This window comes from Camelus ferus, chromosome 2, assembly GCF_009834535.1.
Source record: "Camelus ferus isolate YT-003-E chromosome 2, BCGSAC_Cfer_1.0, whole genome shotgun sequence".
NCBI classification, from domain to species: Eukaryota; Metazoa; Chordata; class Mammalia; order Artiodactyla; family Camelidae; genus Camelus; species Camelus ferus.
Genome location: NC_045697.1, coordinates 2,882,609 through 2,907,795, shown reverse-complemented (window position 1 = coordinate 2,907,795; position 25,187 = coordinate 2,882,609). Strand labels below are relative to the sequence as shown.

The following is a 25,187-nucleotide window of genomic DNA, read 5'->3' as shown; positions in this document are numbered from 1 at the left end:
TTAGTGCTCCAGTGGGATGGTGGGGGCAGGACTGGGGGCTCTGAGCTGGGTACAGGGCCTGGGCTGGCTGCTCTGATAGGAGGCCTGACCCAGCCACCTGTGCTCGCAGGACCGGGCCCTGCCCCTGGCCGTGACCACCGGGAGCCGGAAGGCAGAGCTGCGGCTCTGCAACAAGCTGGCAGCCCTGCTTGGGGAGACGAAGACCCCGCAGGAGGGCCTGGAGTTCGCCCACACGGCCCTGGCGCTCAGCATCACCCTGGGTAAGCCCCCACCCCAGCCCCACCGGCCTCCGCCTCTGAGGGCCGAGGGCAGGCGGAAGGCAAAAGATGGACTGGCTGTGGCTGGGCTCCTCCGGGTGCAGGCCACCTCTCCCACGGGCCAGCTGAGATGGGCAGCAGCAAGCCTGCCCGCCCCGTCCAGGACCTGCCACACTTGCCGCGTGCTGGGCTCCACTGCCTTCCTCTGCCCCCTCCCTTGCTGGCCATGAGGCCGGCCAAGGCGCCCTGCACTCCGGACAGTCCTGAAAGTGCCAGGCAGCTATCTGCATGCTGTCCCCACCCGTTGCCCCTTCCCCACTCTCAGCCCATCCTCTGGCTGGCCGAGCCCCAGCCCCTCCATGCCAGCATCCCTCTCCCTAATGTGCTGTTCCAGGCCGTCCTGTCTTCCTTGAGACAGGGAACCCAAGAGGCCAGGCACATGGCAGGTGCCCAGCAGGTGCCTGCAGGCCCCACAGTGCGCGCCGTGGGAGGGGGCAGATCCCAGGGCCGCTTGGTCTGGGGACACCCTCAGGATGGGGCTGAGGGGGCTGCTGACGATAGAGCAGGAAAGACAAAGTTCATGTCTGCAGGTTGCCGGGGCCCTGGGCCTGAGGTGCACAGACTGCGGGACTTTGGGGTTCTCTGGTCCAAACAGTAACCAAAGGCCCCCTGCCCAAGCAGCTGTGCACAGGCCCGGAGCTGGATGATCAGACCCACAACATCGCCCCTTCCCCGAGGTGGACGGGGAGCAGGCATTGTTAGTCCCCTTTACAGATGGGAAAGCGAGTCTGGGGATGGGAAGGGACCACTTGGAGCTCTGAGACGGTGTCGGCCTGGGTGCTCCCAGCTGGCCTGTGCCCCGCGGCCCCACACAGCCGTGTCCTCACACGTGGCCCCTCCCCTGCGTCCCCAGGGGACCGACTGAACGAGCAAGTGGCCTACCACCGGCTGGCGGCCCTGCACCACAGGCTGGGCCAGAGTGAGCTGGCCGAGCACTTCTACCTCAAGGCGCTCTCGCTCTGCCGCTCGCCCCTGGAGTTCGATGAGGAGACGCTGTACTACGTGAAAGTGTACCTCGTGCTCGGGGACATCATCTTCTACGACCTCAAGGTGGGTGGCGTGCGGGCAGGGCGAAGGCGCTGGGGCACGGGGCCGTCACCCCGCCGGGGACTTGGGGCTGCACCGGAACTGGGAGGCCTGGGTCCAGGTCTTCCTCCAGCATCGGCCCCAGTGGTCTCTCCCCGAGCCCTAGGTCCCCTGTGAGGAGCAGGTGGGGCCAGTAGGCACTGTCTGAGCTCCTGCGCGGGTCAGACCTGGCCCTCAGGAGCTGAGGGTCAGTGAGGGTGGCTGACATGTAAATGTGACAGTGGGGACAGCAGCCATCAGGTAAAGGACAAACAAAATGGAGTGTAGTGGGGGTGAGGAGCCTTCTGGAGGAGGTGACTGCAAAATTAAGTCTCGAAAGTCAAGCGGGAGTTAGGCACAAAAATAGTGGGCTGAAGACATTCCCAGGGCAGGGGAAGGGTCATCATTATTCCCAGAGACCCATGACCCAGCACAAACCCTGGCACCTCCTCCAGGAAGCCTGCCAGTCTGTGTGGAGCTCTTCCCTTCCTAGGATCCTCACATTGCCTGGATGAGGTGGGTACTATTACCAATCCAATTCACAGAGAGGGAGATTGGGGCTTGAGGTGGGGTGCGACCTGCCCCAAGTTTCATAGTAGGGACACCCCACAAGCACCCCGGCTGAGCCTCTGCCCTGTCGGAGCTGGACGGTTAGGAGCTGGGACCTATTTTTCATCCATCTCTGAGCCTCGCAGTGGACGCAGATGAGGGTCTGGAAATGTCTCCGCTATCGCTCCCTCTGCACGGGCAGAAGGCCCCCCATCACCCCCACTCCGGGTCTAGCATTGCACCAGCACGGCGTCCCTGCTTGTGTTGGTTGAGGGGTGAGGGTGCCCCAGCCCAGGTGCTGAGTTCTCCCCCTCCCCGCACCCAACGAATGGCATCTAGGAGCTGGGGAGGCCCTGGAGGACCCCCACTCGGTCGGTAACCCCAACCCCTGCCTGGCTATGCACTGGCGACACCTGGTGGTCAGAAGTAGTCACTGCATCCTTCTATGTCAGAGCCAGGCAGCGCTGGAGGATTCCATGGGCAGCCGTGACCACTGCAGCTGAGCCCCACTGAGGTCCAGACCCTGAGCAGTCCAGGCGCTAAGTGGCTCAGGCCCTGTGTGATCCAGGCTCTGTACAGTCCGGGCTCTGTACTGTCCAGGCTTGTACTGTTCAGGCTCTGTGTGTCCAGGATTCGTGTAACTGGTTCTTCAAATGCTTTGCTGCAGGAGGAGCTGGTACCCCCATAGGACAGACAGGGGACTGAGGCTCGGCACCGTCAGCTAATTTGGATAGGATTAGGAGAACGTGGGGGGCTTCAGTGCTCAGGACCCTGCAGCCCTGTGGCCCTGTGGGCATGGGACTCTGGGACCCCACACCGTGTGACCCTAGGACCCTGCAACCCTGCTCACTCTCTCCGCAACAGTGCCCACCTTCCTGGGCTTGGAGTCTGGTGGTGGAACAGGACTGTGGCCGATCTCACCTGGGCTCCGACGCCTTGAGCCGTCTCTGCCCCTGGGCGGTCTGAGGATGGGGCCACAGCCAGCATGTACCACCCTCGTTCAGAGCAATTGGGTCAGTATCTCAGCTCTGAGCTGTGTTGAGATTCCTCAGCTCAAAACAAGAAGGGGAAACTGAGGCTGGGGAGGTGAGCAGAGTTGCCCAGGATGGGGCTGAGGGAGCCGGGCCAGGGCCAGCTCCAGGTCCCAGGCGTCTGAGCTAAGCCCAGGCAGAACTCTCGCTCCCTCCAGGTGATCTGTCCACAGTCACTCCCAGGAGGAAGGAAAGGGCAGGGCTGCGGCTGAGGTCAAAGAGCAGAGAACCTTCCGCTTCCTTCCAAATGGGCTTCCAAGCCGCACGACCACCACAGCTTTGCCGTGACCGCTCAGTCAGGGCCAGGCTGCCTTGGCCACGCTGAGGCTTCGGAATTCCGTCAGGGCCACCAGCGCCATGCTCCATGTGTCCAGGAGGGAGAGAGGTCACCTTGCGCCCTGCGTGTGACCCAGGGGCTCCACTGCCTGGGACGGGGCAGGAGGAGGAAGAGAGGGCTGCCCTGGGGTCGAGGGGCCTGCGGCGTCTTGCTGCTGGTCTCCCTGAAACAGGCTGCCTTTAGCCTGTGTGTGGTAAGGTTTGGAATAGGAAAGATTTGGGTGTGAATCCTGGGTCTGCCACCCACTCGCTCCTGCACGCATGTGTGCACACACGCATGTGCACAGAGATGCACGTCCCTCTGTACTGTCCAGGCTCGTACTGTCCAGGCTGTTCTGGCCAGTTCCTTCCACTTTGCTGGGACGCCCCTTCCTCCAGGAAGCGCTGCCACCCACCCCAGGCAGAGCCGGCTTACTGGGGCCGCCGCAGGCCGCTGAGCCTCCCTCTGCACCAGCGCAGGCGCTCACGCTCACTCTTGCCCCTAGAAGCAGTTGTGTCTCCGGCTCCACGCGAGGCCCAGGCCCTGGTCGGCGCTGGGACCATGTTCACTGAATTTCTTCACTTACCTGCTTCAGTTTTCTTCTGGTCCTTGCTCTTTATGGGGGGCAGTGAGGAGCCAGGGCTGGTGACTCTGGACTTTGTCCTTGGTCCTGGGAGCCATGGTAAACCCAGGATGGACAGGCTATGTTTGGGAGGACATCCCTGCCTGGGGATGTTGGGTTTGAGGCAAAGATGCATCTGATGTGGGAGCCCATGTCCTGGGGGAAGTCACGCCCCCTCAGGGTCGCAGGGGATGCGGACAGCTGACACCTGTGTGGTGCTTTGCTCTGGCCTGGTCCGGGGAAGGCAGCCGTGTGGGCATCGGTGTGGACATGTGCTGCAGGGTCATGCCATGGGGCGGGCCCTGCCGGGGGCCTCAGAGCAACTGGTCAGACCCACTTCAGCTCCAGGGGAAGCTGTAGATATCCCCCCAGAGGCCCCAGGGGTGAGTGGGGAAGGGGCTTCTGGGAGGAGGTGGCGCTGGGCACCACGGGGGTGCAAGGCCCTGGCGCCAGGGTGGGAAGGACGCACATCCTGGGGTCTGGAGTTCAGGAGGGACCAGGGCCCCCAAGATGCCCGTCCAGGCCCCCACAGACCTCTGGTCTCTCTGGGGCAGCCCCGGGGAGCAGATGGGCGCCTCCTTGGGGGAAGCACGCAGGGCCAGTCCAGGGGCACCGAAGCTGTGGCCCGTCTGGGGTGAACGAATGAGCGAGCATCCTGTCCGCTGGAGCCCAGCCCCGGGGTTGGGAGGCAGGTGGGGCACAGCCTCTGGGGAGACAGCTCGGCGGGCCTGCCGCCCCAGGTCGGTGCTGTCCCACCAGTCACATGCGTCTCCCCTCCAGGACCCGATGGACGCGGCCGGGTACTACCAGCTGGCGCTGGCGGCGGCTGTGGACCTGGGCAACAAGAAGGCGCAGATGAAGATCTATACGCGCCTCGCTGCTGTCTACCACAACTTCCTCCTGGACCGCGAGAAGTCCCTCTTCTTCTACCAGAAGGCGCGGACCTTCGCCACTGAGCTCAACATCCGCCGGGGCCACCTGGCCCCCATGCGGTGCTGCAGGCGGGCACCCTGGCTGGTCCTCGACCCCCATTCCTGAGCCCCATCCTCGCAGACATGGCCTCGGTCTGTCCCGGTGTCTCGGGTGGCTCATTCTGGGAAACAGAGGCACGACGCTCGGGGCCAAATAGAAATAAATGGTTTTTGCAGAAATGTCCTGGAGTCTGCAGGCTCCCCTCCCTGGGCTGCCTCCTGGGGAGCATCTGGGGACCAGGCTCTAGCCCTGGGGTCCACCCTGCTGCTGCACCCCGACCTCAGCTATGAGCGGGCAGGTTCCCCAGCCGGCCACTCACCATGCAGCCTCGGGCAGGTCCTTTCTTCAAACTTGTTTTCTTGCCTGTTAAAGCAGAGACAGTCGGCCATGTGATTCGCTGGGCGCCCTCTCCCTTCCCTGGACTCACCGCGTCCAGCACTGCGCTCTGCCTTTAGTCCTCACTCTGCCCTGCAAGCTTGGGACTGTTATCTCCACTCACAGTTGAAGAAACGGAGGTCACAGAGAGGTCAGATGCGTGCCCATATTCACACAGCAGGAGGCAGGGGCAGAGCTCCAGAGCCCAGCGCAGTGACCACCGCACCACCCCACCAGCCTGACTCAAGTGATGTGTTCTATTAGGACCCAAGGGCGGGTACACGGTCCCAGACCTCTCCACCTTTCGTCTGTGTCCTGAAAGGGATGGAAACAGGAGAAGGGGGCCCAAGTGCTCCCCTATCCCGGTGTCCTCCAGCCCAGTATGGCCAGTGCCACTTCCAGCCCCTGGTCAGCCCTCAGGATGCAAGGTAGCAGAGCCTCCAGCCCTGCGTGGAGTCCCCGATCTGGGCCGCCTACCCCAGCCCTCCCTGCCCTCTCCCTTTCTTCCCAGCAACGAGCCAGGGGCCAGGAATCTAGGCAGGGTTGAAATTGCTCCCCAGTTTACAGACAGGGACCCGAGGCTCCGAGGCTGTGCGCATCCCGGTGGCTCGCACCCCAGGGCGCTATTCCAAGCTTCTCTTGTTAATGAGGTGAAACTCACATAACATAAAATGAGCCATTTAAAGCGAACAGTTTGGTGGCATTCAGTACATTCACAGTGCTGAGCAGCCATCACTCTGTCTAGCTCCGGAACATTTTCACGTCCCCAAAGAAACCCGTACTTCCCGTCTCCCGCCCCGAGACCCTCATTCAACAGGCGGGAAGTGGAGGCCTGGAGAGGGCTCCCGGTGGGGCAGAGCCCTGGTCTGCTTCTGTGCCGCGGGGAGGCGGAGAGGCGGCAGAGCCCGGAAGGCCCGGGTGGGTGGGTTCGGGGTTGCGGGCAGGGGAGCTCGTCATCCCCCCTCTAGTCCTGGAGTTGGGGAGGGCCCCCAACTCCCTCGCCCCTCCTGCAGGCCCCGCCCAAGCCTCCCCCACCAGGGGGCAGCAGAGAGCTTTCCAGAACTGGCGCCTCCCCAGCCTAGCAGAACTGCCAACAAACATCTAACCTTGACCCCAGGCTGCCTTCTCTGTGGGCTGGGTGGGTTTGGAAAGTGGGGAGGAGTCTGCACTGTAACTGAGAACATGGAGGCATGACGAAGGCAAGCGCCATCACGATCGCCCTGAGGGCACGTCTCTGAGGACAGCGACCTGCTGGGCAGCGTCCCCGGGCTGGGCCTGCGGCCAGGCCGCGTGGGGTGGGGCCGGCGGCCGGGTCACGCTTGGCCCTCCACCTGCCTTGGAATCCGTGCCTTCCTTGACCTTCTACCAGCTGCCCCTCCCGCCCGGGGTCCCAGCCTTGCATCCTGGGACCCCTTGCTCTTGGGCAGCAGAACTGGAGGCCCAGAGGAGGCTCTGGGTTCAAATCCCAGCCCCTCATTTAGAGGCTGCGGGGTTTGGGTTGAGAAAGCTGACTTCTCTGAGCTCGTTTGGTCACAACTCAAACGAGGCTGCTAATCTCAGGATCTGGGGTTGAACTGAGGATTCGAGGAGCAGAGGGCTCAGCTCAGTGCCAGACCCCAGGCTCAGTGTTGCCTGTTTCTTATTAACGGCGCTCATTACTATGGGAAGAGCTCCAGCCGCCACAGGCTGCAGAACACTGAACCAAAGTCTGAGTCACTCCTATCAAGTCGCTTAACCTCTCAGACCCTCAGTCTCTTCTTTGTAACCAAAAACAAACCCTACCTCAAGGTTCTGAGCATGAAGACAGACCATGTGCCGGCCACAGAGTGGGCATGCAAAACAGGGCAGCCAGCCAGCACCCCGTTTGTAGCCGAGGTAAGGAGCAGGTGGGCGGAGGCCAGCTCCCAGCTAGCTCGGGCCCCAGGCCACCTGGGTTCCAGTCCTGCTCTGCTCGAAGGCCAGGGCTCCGGGCGGCAAGGCCCACTGTCAGCAGAGTGGGTGTGAGATGGGCACGCGCCTGACACGTAGTAGGCACACAGCCCAGAAGCCCCACTGCCCCAGTTTTAGAAAGAGGGCCCCTCCTTTCTCATTCAGGTTCACCGTGTACTCACTGTGCTCACAAGCTCCAGGCGCAGGCGGAGCATCCCATGTGGGGATGGGGAACAAACGGCCCCTCCTGGAGATAAAATCATGCTCCCTGAAGGCCCTCCACCCACTTTCCCGAACAGAGCAGGACAGCAACCTGCTCAGAGTCACACAGCCCCACCTCTGACTGAGGGGCCCTGGAGCTCCGCCCCAGCATTCTGTCCCCTCCTTGCAGACCATGTCTTTCTCTGCACCGGCTTCATCTGAGGTCCCTAGCTTTGGATGAGGAAACTGAGGCTCAGAGAGGCATGGTGACCATCGCAAGGATGCACAGCATCTGTCACCTTCATCATCACAATGGAGCCACAGCAGTCCATCGCCTCCAAACAGCAGCTAGGTGGGAGATGCAGGGGTTGGGTGCGTCTCTGCTGAGCTCTCCGGGGCCAAGGTCTCCAGAGGTGGGCGAGCTCATCTCAGGAAAGAGGGAGCCCCCCATCAGCAGAAGGTCCAAGCAGGCCGCGGCGGGTCTCCCGAGGGCACGGAGAGGTGCGTCCAGGCCGGCCCGAGGGTCTGCAGGGGGCAGGATGCCCCGGGACGAGGCTCTGCACCGTCTGTGATGCCCTGTAGGGGAGCTTGCTAGCAGTCAGCTCGGGCTTCCCTGGGGGTCCAGTGCCCTGGGAAGTGGGGCTGTCAGTCACAGGCTGTGTAGCAGGTGTGGCCTGTCTGCTGGCAGCCAGGTGGGGGTCCATGTAGGTTCAAGCCTAGGCTTTGCCTCTCTCCAACGTGGTGTGTCCTGGAGCACGCAGCAGTGGGTGCCTTTCACACGCTGATACGCCCTGCCCTCCCTGAGCTCCGGGTTTCCCATCTATAAAGGCGATGAAGATTATGTTCCTTGGCAGATTGTTGTTATTCAAATAATAATTTGGGTGGGCCTGACCCAATCAGGCTAGCCCTTTATAAGAGGGTCCAACCTTCCCTGCAGGGAGAGATTTAAAGCTGCAGAAATTCTCCTACAGGCTCAAAGATGCAAACAGCCATGGTGTGATCTACCTATGGAGGGGGCCATGTGACAAGGAGCTGAGCGGTTCCTGGCCAACAGTCCTCAACAATATGGGGACCTTAGTCTTGCAACCACAAGGAACTGAATTTTGCCAACAACCACGTGGTGTGGAAGGGGTCCCTGATTCTCAGGTAAGATCACAGCCCAGCTGACACCTGGATTTCAATCTGCTGAGACCCTGAGCGGGGAACTGTGCCGCTTCGTGACCAAAGAAGGTAAGTGGGTGTGGTTTTAGCCACTACATGTGTGGTAATTTGTTATGAAGTACAGATAACAAACACGGAGGCCACGGCCCAGGCGTCCCTGCAGCCCGGAGCCCCAGCTAGGAGGACCCACATTTGGCAGCCTGCCTGGCCTGCCCTCCCCCGCAGACCTCCACCTGCACCCGCCCACCTGCCCGTGCTCTCCAGGCTCCACAAGTCTGCACGTGAGGCCTTGAGTTCCAGCTTCCGCACCAGGAGTTAAGGGGAGAGGGACCCCAGGCTCTCAGCCACCCTCCAGCCCAGCTGCACCCCCAGGCAGCCGGTTTCAGGGCGCCTGTCGCTGAGCAGAGGGCAGTCTTCTAGGGCAGGCCTGGATCCCTGGGGCTGATGGGCTGTGCGGGGCGCTGCTGTCCTCCAGGGGCAGGTGCTTCTGGCTGCAAGTAGAGCCCTTGCTCGCCTGGGCTATGCTCACCAGGCCAGCCCTCACCTCCATCCAGAACCAAAACCAGGATTTCTCCCCGTTTGTGGCTTCAGGCTGGGTTTGCACTGCATCCCGGGAAGAGGAAACGTGGGGTAGGGGTGTCTCCAGGAAGCAGGGGCGTCCCGCCCAGAGCACACAGCAGGCTCCGTGGCGGCTCTAGGCCCGTCTGCGGGGTGGGGTGGCATCTCTGGGGACCTGTCAGTTTGGGGAGGCCGTGAGGCTGGAGGAGGGCAGGGCTAGGATTCCAGGGAAGTCCGAGGGAGGGAGGAGCGGCTCTTACAACACTGACGTCTCAGGCTCCAGATGGGCCTGCCCCTCGGGAGGGGTAGCAGGGCTGGAAGATCCCTCACCAGGACGGGGACAGGCCCAGGAGCAGGCCAGCAGGGAGGGCCCCGCAGCGTGCGCGCCGCAGGACGCTCTGTCCCGCACGAGCAGATGTGCCCGTTCCCAGCAGGGCCTGGATCCCGGAGCCGAGCGAGGGGGTGGGTGAGCCCTGACCTCGGCCCAACCAGAGGACATCTGCCTCCCAGGACGCTCCAGGGGCCCCACCTGGGATGGAGAGGCCTAGGGGGGTGGCCCTGGGGGTTCGGGTTAGGAGGCTGGGGCCGCAGTGAGCTCAGCTGCCCACCTTGTGACCTTCGCAGACCCTCATGCCTCACCCTAGTCCCCAGTCAACAGTCGGGCAGATCTAAGGAAGACCCTAGAGCCACCGCCGTGGGTACAGGAAAAACATCCCAGGCCCTCTCACCCCACCTTTGATGGGTACTCTTAGTAAACAAGGGCCGGACCCCCTCAGCCTGAGAAGGGTTTCCCGCCACATTGGGTGGAGCCTCAGACGTGTTCCCTGTGAGGCTGAGGACAAGGCCGTGGCCTCCACCGTCACTTCTAGTCAGCATTGCGTCAAAGGTCCCAGGGAACGCAGCAAACCAAGGAAAAAGAAAAAGGTTCAAAGGTTGTTAAATAAGAAACAATGACCATTATTAATCGATGATACAATTGTTTGCGTAGAAAACCCCAAGTGAGTCTCAGACAACTTTGAGGATGAATAGGAAGCCAGGTTTGCTGGAAAAAGAGTGGGGAGAAAAGTCAGCCTCTCTCCTGCAGACCAGCTGCCATGAGTTAGGGAGCGCTGTTTGAAAAATCGTACAGTCCAGGATATCAAGAACGTGCTGCGCCCAGGAGTGAACCTAAGCGACGCTGACTGTGATCCTGGCAGGAAAACCCAATGTGGCAAAAACTTCAGTTTTCTTCAAATTGGTGGACACCTTTGTGGCAATTCCAAAAACTCCCCCAGGGTTTGTGTAAGATTTCACGAACTGATGCTGAGATGTACGTAGGAAAGGCAAAATTTCAGGAACAGCTGTGACACCCCTAGAAAAGAGGAAAAAATTGTGGAGGGAGGCCTTGCCGATCAGATCTCATGGTTTATTATAAAGTTATTTCATGAATACAGGGTCATGTTGAGACAGGGATAAATAAATAACTATGGGGAAAAATCGAAAGCCTAGAGTTGAACTACCCGGCATGTGGACGTGATACAAAGTGTGCAGGGCTTCTGGGAGAAGTCGCATGCTTCAGTAACCACGGAGGGACTCCTTGTTGCCCACCTTTGAAACGGAATCCCTACCTCACAGCCTCCTCAAATACCCATTCCTGATTTAAAACCGAAATATGGGAAGTGGAAGTGATGTGAACCTCTTAAAAAAAAAAGAATAGTTTCATGAGCCAGGGTGGCAAGGTATGTCTCTAACAAGACACAAATAGCAGGAGAGGAGAAGGCTGATGTTTGTCTCCATTAGAATTATATACCAGGGGGGAGGGTACAGCTCAGTGGTAGAGCACATGCTTAGCGTGCACGAGGTCCTGGGTTCAATCCCCGGTACCTCCACTAAAAATAGTAAATAAATAAATAAACCTAATTACCTCCACCCCCCAAATAAAGATAAATAAAACAAACATTAAGAAAAATTTTTAAAAAGACAGCTCAGACACAGCAGAAAAACAAGCCACAAGCTTGGAGAAGATACTTGCCGGGGGCAGCTGTCCCCTCCACACTGGCAGCCTGGGGCAGGCAGGAGAGTGCCCCACAGGGAGGGAAGGGGGTGGCCTGGAGCCTGGGGACACAGGTCCTGTGTGGGCACCGATGGCCCTGCAGGAGACAGGAACACAGGTCGGGGCTGGCGGGCTTCCTCTGGGAAGCTCAGGTCCTCAGACTACTGGGTAAGGGTCCGTCTGCCCTTGAGGGCTGCTTTGTTCTGGGTCTGGGGTCTGGGGTCTGAGAGCTGGGTTTCACTTCCTTTGGGGTGTGTGTGTGTGTGTGTGTGTGTGTGTGTGTGTGAGGGAGGGAGAGGACTGGGGGAAGACTGCAGCAAGGACGTTCCCACCCAGGTCCGCCTGCCCCACTGCCTTCCCCCAGGGGTTCAGAAAGCAGCATCCCCGAGAAATGCCACTTAAAGGGACAGACAGGCCTCAGAAGGCAGCTGTTCGGGGCTCCTGGCACTTTCGACCATCCCCCTGGCCACGTGAGGGATCAAGGGCCCTGGTGGGACGTGTCCAAGGGCACACAGCCCAGGGGGTCTCGGCTCTGATGCTCAGAGCTGCACGCCTGTGAGCAAGTCACTCCCTCGGAGTTGTGGTTCCTCACCTGTAAAATGTGGATAATGATGTCCATTCCAGGGGTCCCGCAAGGGTCGCGGGAGGGTGTGTGGTAAAGTACAAGCTCTCAGCAAACAGCGCTGTTCTTGTCTTTTCCTGGAAAAAGGCTTGACAGCGATGACTCCAGGCCACACCCGCCCTCCACACCCCCTTTGCACGTGCGTGCTCCCGTCCCTGCCTGGTGGGCCCCTACTGACCCTTCAGGACCCACTGTGAGTGGCCCCTTCTGAAAAGCCTTTCCTGGCATCATGGCCTCCTAGCTGGGACCCTCCCTGGCTCTCTACCCCTTACCATGCGGCGCTCACCACCCTAGACTGTCACCGCCTGTTTGCCTGCCAGGGTCCTGCTCACTGTGAGGCCGGGGTGAGAGGCGGCCTGCGTGGAGGCGGGGCTTGAGAAGGCCTCCGGTGCGGGCTGAGGCCGCCAGGGAGGAGGCTGAGCCCCAGGGGCCGGGGCTGGGGGACGACACAGCAGCAGGTGTGAGCTGTTAGGCTGAGAAAGGGCTTTGAACCCACGTGGAGGGAAACTTGGAGAACTTCCACACAGAACAGCATGTTCTTTTCTCTTCTCAGAAATCCCTTAAGCTCCTTTTTCCGGGGTCATATTTTTCGCCATGAGTTATTTGCATGTATTTTTTCCACAAGCGAGTATCTGTTGGACTTCCTGCCGCAGAGGCTGCCAGGCTGCTGCTGTTACCTGCGTGTGTGACAAATGCACGCTCGGGAGTCCCTGCTCTGACCCCCCGCACGCGCTCCGGGCGCAGGGAGAGAGCCCGGCTTTCTCAGGGTGAAGTGCCTCAGGGGCCCTGGGGCCGCAGCCCTGCCGGGAGCTGAGGCCCGGGGAGGCGGCGCAGGCTGGGACCCAGCGCGTGGCTCCCCACTCCCCGCAGCCGCGCCCCAGTGACCCTGGGGCGGTCAGCGCGTGGTGGGGGCTCCCCCGAGCAGGGACTCACACGCTGTGTGATGTTGTGACGTTGACCTTTGTTCCCTCTGCAGGATGCCCTGGAGGCCACCCAGGCTGTGGCGAGTATCAGTGCACCAGAGACTTCTTCCTTCACGTCGGGAGCGGCGTCCACAGCACAGACAGGACGGACACACTGCAGGTGGCGTAACCATTCACTGTGGGACACCTGGTCGACCCCGCTTTGGGCCAGCACCCGGAGGGCTGCTCTGAAAGACTGTGTGCAGGTTTTGTGAGAACACAAGTCTTCGCTTCTCTGGGACGAACGCCCAGTAATGTGATAGCCAGGTCATGTGTGTGTGTTCAGTTTAGTTTTTTTCTTTTTCTTTTTTTTTTTTTAAGAAACTTCCAGATTGTCTCCCAGAGCTGCTGCACCATTTCACATGTCCTGACAGGATTCTGACCAAAGCTTGTACCTCGGAGGAAAATGCAAACGTGTTTGTTATCTTTGGTTGCCGTGGTCAAATATAATTTTTATTCCTTGTGTGTATATTTTTGCATCTTCCAAATTTTATGAAATACACAGATGTTTCATAGTATCCTGTTTGTAATCAGAAGAAAACTAAATTCTGTAAGAATTACTTGATAACATGAGAAAATTTTCATGAAATCATGCTTTTTAAAAAGAAGGTACTCCAAGGTCTGCCGGTAAGATCTTAACTACATAGCAAACTCGCATACGCTCCCCAAGACTCAAGACCAGAGGGCTGCGCCCTCCCTGTCAACAAAGGCCGCCCTGACTGCTGGGGTGGGGGTCGGTGTTCGTTTCCTGGGCCTGTGATAACAAAGCACCACAAGACGTGGTGATTTAACAGAGACTGATTCTCCACAGCCCTGAAAGCCGTAAGTCCAAGTAAGGGAGCCTGCAGGGCTGCTTCCTCTGGAGGCTCTCGGGGAGGAGCCTTCCTGGCTGCTCCATCATCTGGGGGCTCCAGGTGCTCCTTGGCTTGTGGCCCCCTCCCTCCAGTCTTGGCCTCCACCGTCACACGGACGTCTCCGTCTCCTCCTCCGTGCGCCTCTGACAGGGACGCTGGTCACGGGATTTAGCGCCCTCCCTCCCAGACCATCCGGGGCGATCTCATCTCGAGAGCCTCAGCTTAGTTACATCTGTAAAGACCCTCTTTCCAGATAAGGAAGTTCACGTTCACGGGGTCTGCGGTTAAGACATGGACTTAATCTCTTTTGGGGCCACCATCCAACCTATTGTGAGGGAGTGACCTTAAAAAATGCCTGCATATTTTTTGCTACTTTCTAAATTATACACAATGGTATTTTATTATCAGAAGCAATCAGTAATAGTAATAATACTAATAAGAAATGAGTTACAATAACGTTATTTTTCCCAACTTGAGAAGGAGCCAGAAATTGATAGTTGATATTATATATAAAATAGATAAACAAGTTCATACTGTGTAGCGCAGGGAACTATATTCAATGTCTTGTAGTAATTTATAATGAAAAAGAATGTGAAAACAAATGTATGTGTGTACGTGTACGATCGAAGCATTGTGCTGCACACCAGAAACTGACACCACACAGCAAACTGACTACACTTCAATAACGACAAAGAATAACAACCAAAGAGAAATAGACGGTTGGGAAGGATGGGTGCCAGAGGGGCCCAGAGCCTCCCGGTGTGCAGTCGTGCCGTCCCTCACCCACCCTCCCTGCCCGTGGCAGCAGGCTGGACGCTGCCTGAGTGAGTGACTGTGCCAGTGTGTCCAGGTGACATCATCACACAGGCATTTCCCGAGCCTGCAGGGATGGGGCAGGGGGTCCTGTGTGCTGTGGCCTGGGAAGAAAGGGATGTGCTAGGGTGACCCGGGATGTGAAGGAGCAGCCAGCGGGAGGCTGTAAGTGCTATTAATTGAGCACCGTCCAGGCAGCCTCGCTGGTCACTCTTGGTCCCCCTGCGTGAGGTCAGCATCTTCCCCCTTCACAGGTGAGGAAACGGAGTCTCAGACAGCTGGGTCGTCGCTCGAGGCTGACGGCTGGTGAGTGGCCAATCTGTGACTTGGACGGACCCCATGGTCTCAAGGACACTTTCCAACACAGACTCTGGCTGATACAGACTGGAAACTTGTCCCTTTGCCTGTTCTGGATGTATGCAGTGGTGCTCAATAAATGCTCCTGTCCTTATCTCCTCGAGGGCAGGATTCATGTCTACTCTGTTCCTATTCAGCCAGCCCAGGACGGACTCCTTTGGGTAGTGGTTAAGGGGTGGGGACAGGGGCTGCGATGCTCTGAGCCATGAGGCTGTGTCCCCACAGTGCTATTCACTCAACCGATGTGGGCACATTTCATGCTCTCCCTGGGCCTCAGTCTCCCCACCAGTATGACAGAGGCGGGTGTTTTCTGAGACCTGCCTGGCTTTGCTTCTCTGGTCTGTGGTGACAAAGGGAAAAGCAAGTTTTCGTCCTGGGAGCCTGGCCCCCCTGCAGCTGCTGAGGTCGGCACTGTGCTCTCAGCATCCCAGCCTCTGCCCCGGCTCAGCTGGAGGCCAGGGGCCTCCCCAGTTCACCCCTCTCCCCACCAGAAAGGTTCCCAGGACTGGAAATCTGAGAAGAACTCTCATCCTGGCCCGGGAACAGACCACGGGCACCAAGACTGTCTGCTGGGTGGGACAGTGGCCACAGTGTAGACATGGACACACACCCAGGCAGAGGGTCACACACACATCTCACACATATGCATGCATGCACTGCACACACACGAACACGCACCCGCACACCCAATGCAACACACACCCCCATTAACACACGCATGCGTGCACACACCCTGCGCATGCATACACACGTGCACGACGTGCACATGGGCACACACTCACGTCGCTCTGAAACAGCTGCTCAAAGTTCTGCCCTCCGCCCAGTCGAGGAAAGGAAAGGTCGCCCAGAGCCCCCCCCCACGGTGTGCGTGCTGGAGAACTTGCCTCCAGGTTCTCAAAGAAAGATGTACAGGCATAATGTTTACAAAAGTGGCATCATAGGGCCCCTCTGGGAGTGACCTCCTTTGTCACCGGAGGCACGGTGTCACTTTCCACGTGGACTGAGTAGGCTCCTGCACCCCACCGCCCGAGCCCTGTGGCCGCCGCTGCCTCTATCCTGCCCACCCGGCGGCATGAAGCCGGGCCCGGCTTTCAGCGTCATCAGCTGCGCTGTGGGAGCATCACAGCTGGACGCCCGTGCGAAGACTTAGTGCCTATCTCCTCGGGGATAAGTTCCTGTCGTGAGTAGCACTCCTCCCGCTAGAGAAACCTGTCCCTGTCCGTCCACCTGCCCGGGGCCCCCCGAGGCACCCAGCACAGGGTCAGGACACAGACTGCGCTCTGATGACACGGGCGCTCCGTTTCGAAGGACAGCAGCGGGGACACAGGCCTGGAGGGGGCACTGGGGGCAGTGTGGAGGCGACGGAACAGGAGGGTGACTCTGCTCGGAGCAGGAGGCCCTCATTGCCGGTAAAGGTTTAAATTTTTTAAATTCTGGTAAAATATATACAACGTGGAATTTATCTTTTGTATCATTTTTAGGTGTACAGGTCTTGGCATTAAGCACATTCATAATCATCACCACCATCCATCTCCAGACAGACATGTCACCCCAGGGAGGCTGGGAAATGGGGACCTGGGGGCTGGGGGAGCCCCTGGAGACGGAGCGCCGAGGGCCTGGGCTGCGCCCTGGGGAGGCTGCGGAGCCCTGCCTGCACACTGGGGCGCCAGCCCCGGCCTGCAGGAAGCGGGAAGGGGAGCGGGCAGGGGGCATGCCTCGGGGGTGAGGTCACCCAGGACGCCTGGGCCAGAGCAGGAGCCAAACTGCTGCATCTGCACAAAGTCAGGGAGGTTGGGTGGGGGTGACCAGTCAGCCGAGGGCGGGCCGGGAACCGCGGGCCTCAGGGCTGAAGCTCCCCATCCACACAGCAGGGAATTTACAGGGGCCCCGCCTCGCGCTGGAAGGGAGCAGCCGTGGGCTCACTCGTTCATCCGTCACCTCCTGCACCTTGCCTGGCTGGGCTGGCGTGGAACACATCACACTGAGACCTTAGGCTGAAGGGGCATCGTGTCTGCAGCTCAAAGTGCCACAAAAGTGCTGAGCCCAATGCTGGGCACCGCGGGGACACAGCCTGGTGGGCACCATCCTCTCCCAGCCCTGCCTCACCCCTCTGCTCACACAGCGGCCACCGCCATCCTTCCAGGACACATGTCAGCTCACCCTCCAGCTCCCCAGCAGCCCTGTCACACTTGGAATCTTCGGCCTGAGCCTGCCTCTCCATCCCCACCTTTCCCTGCGTGGCCCCTGCCCGCACCCTGACCACAGAGACCCTCCTTCAGGCTCTTCTGCAGGTGGGACGTTCAGGGTATGCTGAGCACCGGCTGGTGGGGTGGTCCATGACACCTCTGGCTGGACCTGGGAGGCAGGACCTGCATCCAGCTGTAGGCAGCAGGGTCCCGGCCGTGGGCACTCTGTCCTAGGAGGCAGCCAGCCCACCGCTGGCTCCATCTCTCTGCATCTCAGCTCCCCCGCCAGACACATTTACAGCTAACAGCCACCTGGCAGCCCACGGGCAGAACACCACCCGGAGGGAACACAGGTGTGCGTGGGGCTGTGGGGCACAGTCCCTACTCGTCCGCAGATAGACGGCAGACAGTGACACGAGCCTGCGGGGGGACGGTGGCCCCAGAGAAGAGGCTGCCTGCACAGCCCTGTCCTGGGTCCCAGTGGTGGATCAGCACCTCTGTCCCACCCCCTTAAGCCGTAAGCTTCGAGGGCAGAGTCCCTAATGAGCCAGTGTCTGCAAGGCACAGAAAGGTTGTGGATTTTTCCTGGTTTCGAACGTCAGCTCTGCCCCTCCTGGGCTGAGCTCCCAGCCTGACCTTAGGATGGTCCCTCAGCACGTCTGCCCTCTCTCCTCACCCCGCCTTAGGTCAGTTCTCCCAGGATTGGACCTGAGTCTGACTCTGGTCCTTGTGCTGTGGGTATGGAGAAGGTCCCGTTCTTAGGACACGACGCCGAGGAACTCAAGGGTGAAGAGGAATCATGTCTGCAATTCAGCCTCAAGTCCAGAAGGAAATGTGTGTGTGGGAGAGAGAGACAGAGGCAGAGAGAGACAGAGAGACAGAGAGAGACAGAGACAGGGAGTCAGAGAGACAGAGATAAGACTGGTGCAACAAAATGTCCACACTGGGGAGTCGGGAGCAGGCAGACGGCATTCCTTGGGCTAGTCTGCACCTTTTGTCCAAGTCTATAATTATCTCAAAATAAGAAGTTAGAAAAACACCGGAGCACGTGGCGTCCCTGAGGGATGTGTGCCGGGAGAGAGGGGCCCTGGCAGGGGTGAGGGGAGGGGCGGCAGGGCAGGTGAGCAGCAGGGGGGGGGGGGGGGGGGGCCCGAGGAGCCAGCGCAGCCCCCTTCAAAGCTGCCAGGAAGTCCATCTGGAGAGAGAGAGAGAGAGAGACCGAGATGGGGAGAGAGAGAGACCGAGATGGGGAGAGAGAGGAGGAGAGAGAGGGAGTGGCCAGGGCACCCTGAGGAGCGGACACTAAGGTCTGAGCCGCCCCAGGAAGGCAGAGGAGGGCCCCTGACGACCGGCAGCAGGGAGCGCGGCAGGTCGCCGGTCAGCTCCAGGCGGCCAGGGACTCAGAACCGCAGTCGAGCGGCACGTGAGCGGGGCAGGCGACGGCCAAAGTGTTGTCGGCCGGAGGAGGCGAGGCGAGTGGACGCCAAGACCACTCAGTGGGGAGAGAATAGGCTTTTAGACAGACGCTGTTGGGAGCACTCGTTCCACATGAAAATGAAGGAAGCTGGAGCCCCACTTAGCGCCAGATACAAAATCCAGTGTGGAATGGATCGCAGACCTGAAGGTAAGAGCCGAAGCTGTGAAACTCTTAGAAGAAAACACAGGACTAAACCACTGTGACCTGGGGGAGGCAAAGATTTCCTAGATGTGTCACCAAAAGCACAAGCAACAGACGGACAGATGGACCAGGTGGGCTCCATCAAAATTACCCGTTCGTGCTTCCGAGGACGCCAGGGGAAGGCGGCTCACAGAGCTGGCGGAAATGTTGGCACATCACGTATTTGATAAGGGGGATTTTATCCAGAATGTATAAAGAACTCTCACAACTCAGTAATAAAAAAGGGCGTAGAACCCAATTTTACCACAGGCAAAGGATCTGAACAGACATTTCTCCAAAGCAAATATTCAAATGGCCAATACGCACATGGAAATATGCTCAACCTCAGGGAAATGCAAAAGCAAACCAGAGTGAGACCACCTTGTGTCTAATAGAATAACTATACTAAATTTTTAAAAGACAGAAAATAACAAGTATTTTAACAAATACCAAAATAACAAGGAAGTGGAGAGATCGGAGCCTCACGCCTGCTGCTGGGAATGTGAAACGGCTCGGTCACTTTGGAAAACTGGCTGGCAGTTCCTCAAATGGTTACACATAGAATTCCCACGTGACTCGGCAATTCAACTCCCAGGTATGTACCCAAGTAAATGTGTGTCCACGCAAAATGTGTACATGAATATTCACAGACAGAAGATTCATATTAACCCCAAAATGGAAACAACCCAAATGACCATTAATGGATGACAATGGATTATCAAAAGATAAATAATATGTGGCCCATGTTACTCAGCCATAAAAAGAAATGAAGCATTGATACGTGCCAAAACGTGGATGAAACTTGAAAACGATATGCTATGTGAAGGAAGCCACACAGAAGGGCCACGAGTTGTATGGTTCCATTTGCATGAGATGTCCAGAACAGGCAAATCCACAGAGACAGGAAATAGACTGGTGCTTGCCAGGGGCTGAGCGAAGGAAGAATGGTGAGAACTAATGGGTACAGGGGTTCTTTTTAGGGTGATGAAAATGTCCTAAAATGAATTGTAAAGGGTTGTACATATCTGAATATACTTGAAAAAAAAAAAACCCACTGAATTGTACTCCAAACAGGGTGAATTGTATGGCATGTGAGTTATATCCCAAAAGAGCGGCTGTATTTTTAAAACCAAGGGAGATTGTTAGAAACTGAGATTTCAAAGGTGGAGCAGTTGCTGGTGATACAGGAACCAGACTGTGGAGTCAGGACCAAGGAGGGATGGAGGAGGAAGTCCCTGCCATGAGGAGTCCTGGGAACAGGACACCGGATGTGCCATCCACGCAGAGTCACGCGGTGGGGTGGGGACTGACATCAGGGCTCGGGAGGAAGGGCTGAGGCGGGATGGGGCCGGGGGGTGGATGAAAGTCAGAGAGATGACAGATAGGTGGGGGGTCATGGGCTTCAGCTAGAGATCATTGTCCACAGGGGTGGGAGGTGTGGGGTGCTTCTAGTTCTAAGGGGCTTGGAGGACGTGGCATTCAGGCTGAGAGGTGGGGGGGGGAAGGGGTCCTGGTTCTGTACCACCCGGTCAGCTGGTCACCTGGCAGCAGCTGAGAGAGATGTAGTTAACAAGAGAGCAAGAGCCCAGTGTGCCCATTTTAAAGGAGAGTAGACCGAGGGTCAGAGAGGAGACAGGACACCAACACAGGCACACAGCAGGACATGGCAGAACCTAAGCACTGGGTTTGGAGCCAGCTGCGTCGTGGAGCTGGCCCACGGTTGTACTACATGCTTCCTCCCAGAGCACCAGCATCGGCCACGCCCAGGCCTCCCGCAGGGATGCCAGAGACAACCAGATGCTCCCCGGACATGTGCTGCCCAGGGAGTGCCAGTGGGCTCGCCAGGCTGGCTGGGCAGGGTGGGGTCCACACAGGTGCTGGATGTCCAGTGTGGCCAGGCTCTGGCTCCAGCACACACACAGCACCTGAGGAGGGACTGCCTGGGGGCACAGGCTCTGTAGTCACACAGACCCGAGTTCAAATCCTAGCCTTGGGTGAGTCTTGGTGATCTCTGGGTCTCACCTGCAAAAAGGGAAACCTGTGGTGGCATTAAAAGCGCCCAGCACACGGTAGGCACTCTGTAAATGGTAGGTGCATAACTCCCACCAGTTGGCTGAATTCTCCTTGTGAATCTATGTTTATTGTCAAAGTCTGCCTGGGCACAGCCCCTGTACAACAATCTCAGTGGAAGGTAACCACAGGAAACGCAAAACAAGCTGACTTCAGCGTTATGGAGGATTTACTGGTTCAACCGACTGACAGCTTAGAAACAACAGCTTCAGGCATGGCATGATCCAGCTTGAGACCAGCTTGCTTTCTCTACTTTTCTCAGTTCCACTTCTCAGGTGGCTGCATTACAAGGCAGCCTCTCCCCTCAAGGTCACCAGATGCTGCCAGTCACACTTTTCCTGGTTCCCTCACTGAGGGAAAGAGTCTGTCTGGGCAGAAAAAAACATTTCTTCCTGACAGTACCAGTGAAGCTTCTTATGTGGATTGGCTCTCATTGGTTAAAGGACCCACCCCTGAACCAATCATGGGGGAGGGGGCAGGATAGGCTGATGAGCTCAGCCAATCAGGGCTCACCCTTGAAAGGCACTGGGTTCAGACCCACCTGAGATTTCTTGATCAAGGACAGGAAACCAGGCTCCAGTTGATTGGAAAAAATGGGAATGTTTCTAGAAAGGCACCAAAAAAGGCTCCAGAACTTATACTGGCACGGGGTGGGGGCAGGGGGTCTGCCCTGGGTCCAGGCCGAGGGGCCAAGGGAGCCACGGGGGAGCCCAGCCCCGCAGGAGGGCGGGGGCTGTGAAGGCCGGCCAGTCCTAGGAGTGCGGGCTGCCCCGGTGGGGGTGTGAGAGGGGCTCCCCTCCCTGAAGGAGTGCCAGCCCATCAGGAGGGTGCTCGGTGGGGCCCCAGCCTCTTGCAGGGCTCCCTCTCCCCGGGAGCATCTCATCTTTGTGACTGTGTGACCTCAGCCTCCGACAGGCCACTCCCCAAACCAGGGCCCAGCGTGTGGCCTGCTGGTCAGCACCAGGGTCTGCCCTGTCCCTGGCTGTGTGACCTTGGACAGTCACCACCTCTCTGAGACTGTAACATGGGGCGGTAGGAGATTCCCCCCAGCGAGGGTAAAACCACGCCTGGGCACAGGGCAGGTGGGGGTGGGCTTGACATTAGGACCACTGCGGGGGTGTTCCAGGAGTACTTGCGTCCCATTAGCAGCACTAAAGCAGGGAGGGGCACCCCCAAGGGCCAGCAGGCGGCCTCCTACCTGGCTCATCTTCAGTCTGGCAGGCTGCTGGGACCATGTGGACACAGCTCAGTGGTCCTGATGAGATGCTTGGCCCTGGGAGCGAGGGGAGAGGGTGTCGGGTCCCCACCCATCACTCCCACCAAGCCTACCCATTCCTGACCCCCTGGGTAGCCAGAGTGACTTTCTGGGCATCGACTTGCCCCCAGCTCTGGCGAGGATGGAGAAGGGCCGGGGGTGCTGAAAGGCTGGCAGCTCCTCAGAAGGGCCCGAGGAGCAGCCCCCAGGACAGCAGCACCATCAGCGGGGGGTGAGCGGGCAAGCCTGGGGAGGGCTGCCTTGCCGGCTGGGATGGACAGGGCGCGCCCTCCCAGGATGCAGAGGCCGCCCTGGTCCAGACGGAGGTCCACGTCCCACTCCTGTCAGGGCAGGGGTGGGGTGGGGTGGGGTGTTTTCCAAGAAGGGCTTGGGCTGCAGACAGTCACAGTTGAGGACTGTTATCTTAAAAGACGGGAAAAGGACCAAGCCCTCCTGGCCTGGAGGCCCTGATTTCATCATTTCAATCAGCTGAGGCCCCTTTAAGACGTCTGCCCTTCCTATCTTGTGTCTGATTTCCCTCACTAAGCCTCAGTGTCAGCTGGTCCAAACCAGCTTTTGTAGGAGAAGCATGATGCCTGGGTTCCAATCCCCATTCTGGAGCTTCCTGCTCGCTGTGTGACCTTGGGCAAGTTACTGAACCTCTCTGTGCCCTGCTGCCTTCATCTGTGAAATGGGCATGTCAACTGGAGGGCATCCTCCTTCGGAGGATGTGGCGAGTATTAGACACCAGTGGCGTCTGCCGACACACAGTAGAGGCTGAGTCCGCGTGCCCTTTTGTTGTCAGCTGGCCTGGCATCTTAGCAACCCACCTCCCTCCTGGGTCTCAGTTTTTCCTTCTATAAAATGGATGTAGAACAGAAGCATGGTGCTGGGGAAAGAGCATGAGCTTTGGGGTCAGACCCAACTATTTTCTAATCCCGGGTCCATCACCTAATGGCTTCGGGGCCTTGGGAAGGCCACTTACCGTCTCCCAGCTCTGTGTTCTGCTCTCAGGAGATGGGTTAACTGGTGTTTTTCCTGGAACTTAAAGAAACTCTCCAAGAAAGGGCAAAGCTGGGCAGGCAGGCGGGACTGAAGAGTGGCTGTCTCCCAGGGCTGGGACTCGGCCCCAAGGTGCAGTGGGGTGCCTCCTTCTCCAGGCCATTGTCCCCCGACCCCTCCAGCTGCTTCCGCAACTTGCTCCCTCTGCCCGCTCTATGTCAGCCACGTGCGTGTTCAGCCCTCCCCTCCTGTATTCATTTTCTGTGCTGCAGAACAAATCCCCACAAACCTAGTGGCTTGAAACAGTGCCCGTTCATCATCTCCTGGTCTCCGTGGGGCAAGAGCCAGCACGTTTTAGCTGGTCCTCGCTCAGGGTCTCACATGGCTGCTGGCCGCATCCCTGACTGGTGGCTCAGTTGGGGAGATGTCTCCAGGTCCTTCAGGTTGTTGGCAGAATTAATTTCCTTGTGGTTGTAGGACTGAGGTCCCCGTTATCTTGTGGGCAATCAGCTGGGGGTTCTCAGCTCCTAGAGGCCACCCCCAGATACTTACCTTGTGGTCCCCTCCACGAGTCCCTCACATTTCCAATATCTGTACACTTTGAGCCTCTGACTTCAGGAAGGGCCCAGTCCCTCTTAAGGGCTTGCCTGATTAGGTCAGGCCCACCGAAATTCACGGGGAAGGGAATTATGAAGCGACTGTACACCAGGGGGCAGGAATCTAGGGAGCCGTCTTACAAATCTCCCTACCGCCCCCTTTGGCGCTTAGGAATCCCAGGAGGACGTTTCCTTCTCATTCTCCAGACAGATAGAAAACCGAGACCCAAGTCACATACAGAAAAAACATGTGAGGGCCAGCCTCTGACATCTGCAGCCTTCTTTTGTAGACAACACAGCCTCCTGGGGTCTAGCAAGTCCAAAGGTGGGAGTTACAGGAGCAGCATTTAGCTCAGCTGAAGGAGGAACAGTCTAACCAAGGGAAGGACTGCCTTCACCAGGATGTGCGGGCAGAGCTGGCTGGCCTCGCCAGGGGGCCTGGGAAGGGAAGGCCCAGCCCTGCTGGTCTCAGCCACGGGGCAGCTTCTTTCAGCTCAGTCTCCGAGACATTCCTTCCTGACACCTGGGACTGTCGTCGGCTGGAAAATGCTGAGCCCAGCAGGAGGTGATCAGAGCTGGACTGCAGGGAGCTCCCGACTCTGCTGCCTTTGTGACTGGGTCAGAGGTGGACGTGAGAACCATCAGAGCCAATAAGATACACTTAGACTTTTGCTGGGCCCCTTAGAGGATGTGGGTCTGGTGCTGCTGACAGCCGTCACGCAATCCCAAGAGCCCAAGAACGAAACCAGCACCATGAGGAGCACGGCCCAGACAGGCCGGAGGACACCGGGGCTTCCTGGATCAGGCAGCGCAGCCTGGACCTACCAGGCGCTGATGAGCCCCCTTTTGCTGAAGCCAGTTGGAGCCGGGCTTTCTGCCCCTTACCTGCCAACGACTTGGGGCCAAGGCGCCGCCTTGCGCCTGCACCCCTGCAGGACCCCCACCGGGTCTCCCACATTCTGCACACCGCCTGCCGGTGCACACCACCAGCCGAGGCCTTCACGCAGCCAGAGCAGAATGTGCTGCAGCCTGACCTCCTCTGGGGTCCCCACCGCCCTGGAGAGAAGGCCTGCCTTCCTCAGCCCAGCTGGCCCCCTTGGCATCCCTGCGCCTTTTCCTTGGGCTCCCCGTCTTCCTGCTGTATCCAGCAAACTCCTCCCCAGCATTCAGAGCCCACTCGGGGAACGCCCTCCTTCCCCTGGCTCCCGCCCAGCCCCCAGGCTTCCCTCTGTCCCAGCCTCCCCTGTGCACGCTGCCCCAGTATAGCTGGCCTGAGACAGTGTGTGGACTGGCCATGGGCACGTGCTCTGGAGCCAGATAGCCTGGGTCCAAATCTTGCTGTTTCAAGCAGGCTGTGTGCCTTTGGGCAAGTTACTCCACCTCTCTGTGCCTTGGCTGCCTTGCCTGCAAAATGGGGACCACAACAGCACCTATTCCACAGGGCCCCCAACCAGCCCTGAGTGCTCCCTGGGCTGTCCTGTACCTCTCCCTCTCCCCCGCGAGGCCAGGGGCCAGGGGTAGGGAGGGAAGTCTCCTCTCAAGGGACTCGCTTCCTCCAAGTGTGGTGAGGGCCGACGGAGGGGAGGAGCTGAAGGCAGTGTGTCCCACCCACACCGATCCCCTCCCCACCCACCCTGAGCAGGGGCCCACCCTCTGAGTCACCCACTAGTGCGGGCTGATGAGTC

General features: G+C 58.7%; 1 protein-coding gene and 1 long non-coding RNA gene across 9 annotated transcripts in view; one reads left to right on the top strand and one right to left on the bottom strand.

Annotated features, from left to right (window-relative positions):
* Window positions 1-5,055, top strand: part of SH3TC1 (SH3 domain and tetratricopeptide repeats 1) — a 54,608-nt gene extending 49,553 nt beyond the window's left edge. For 6 of the 8 annotated variants that reach the window (XM_032493357.1, XM_032493345.1, XM_032493349.1 and 3 more), the window contains 3 exons: window positions 110-260; window positions 1,171-1,367; window positions 4,681-5,055. In XM_032493357.1, coding sequence (XP_032349248.1) covers window positions 110-260; window positions 1,171-1,367; window positions 4,681-4,938 — 606 coding nt within the window. In that variant the 3' untranslated portion in view covers window positions 4,939-5,055. Of the gene's footprint in view, window positions 1-109; window positions 261-1,170; window positions 1,368-1,837; window positions 1,899-2,795; window positions 2,945-4,680 lie in introns of all 8 variants that reach the window. The other 2 variants (XM_032493331.1, XM_032493337.1) reach the window with 2 other exon arrangements.
* A 5,453-nt stretch (window positions 5,056-10,508) lies between these two features.
* Window positions 10,509-12,823, bottom strand: LOC116667672. Its single transcript, XR_004324637.1, has 3 exons — window positions 12,684-12,823; window positions 11,721-12,427; window positions 10,509-11,225 (listed from the first exon to the last, which is right to left on the bottom strand). It is a non-coding gene; the product is annotated as an uncharacterized LOC116667672 (long non-coding RNA).
* Between the last annotated feature and the right edge of the window lie 12,364 nt (window positions 12,824-25,187).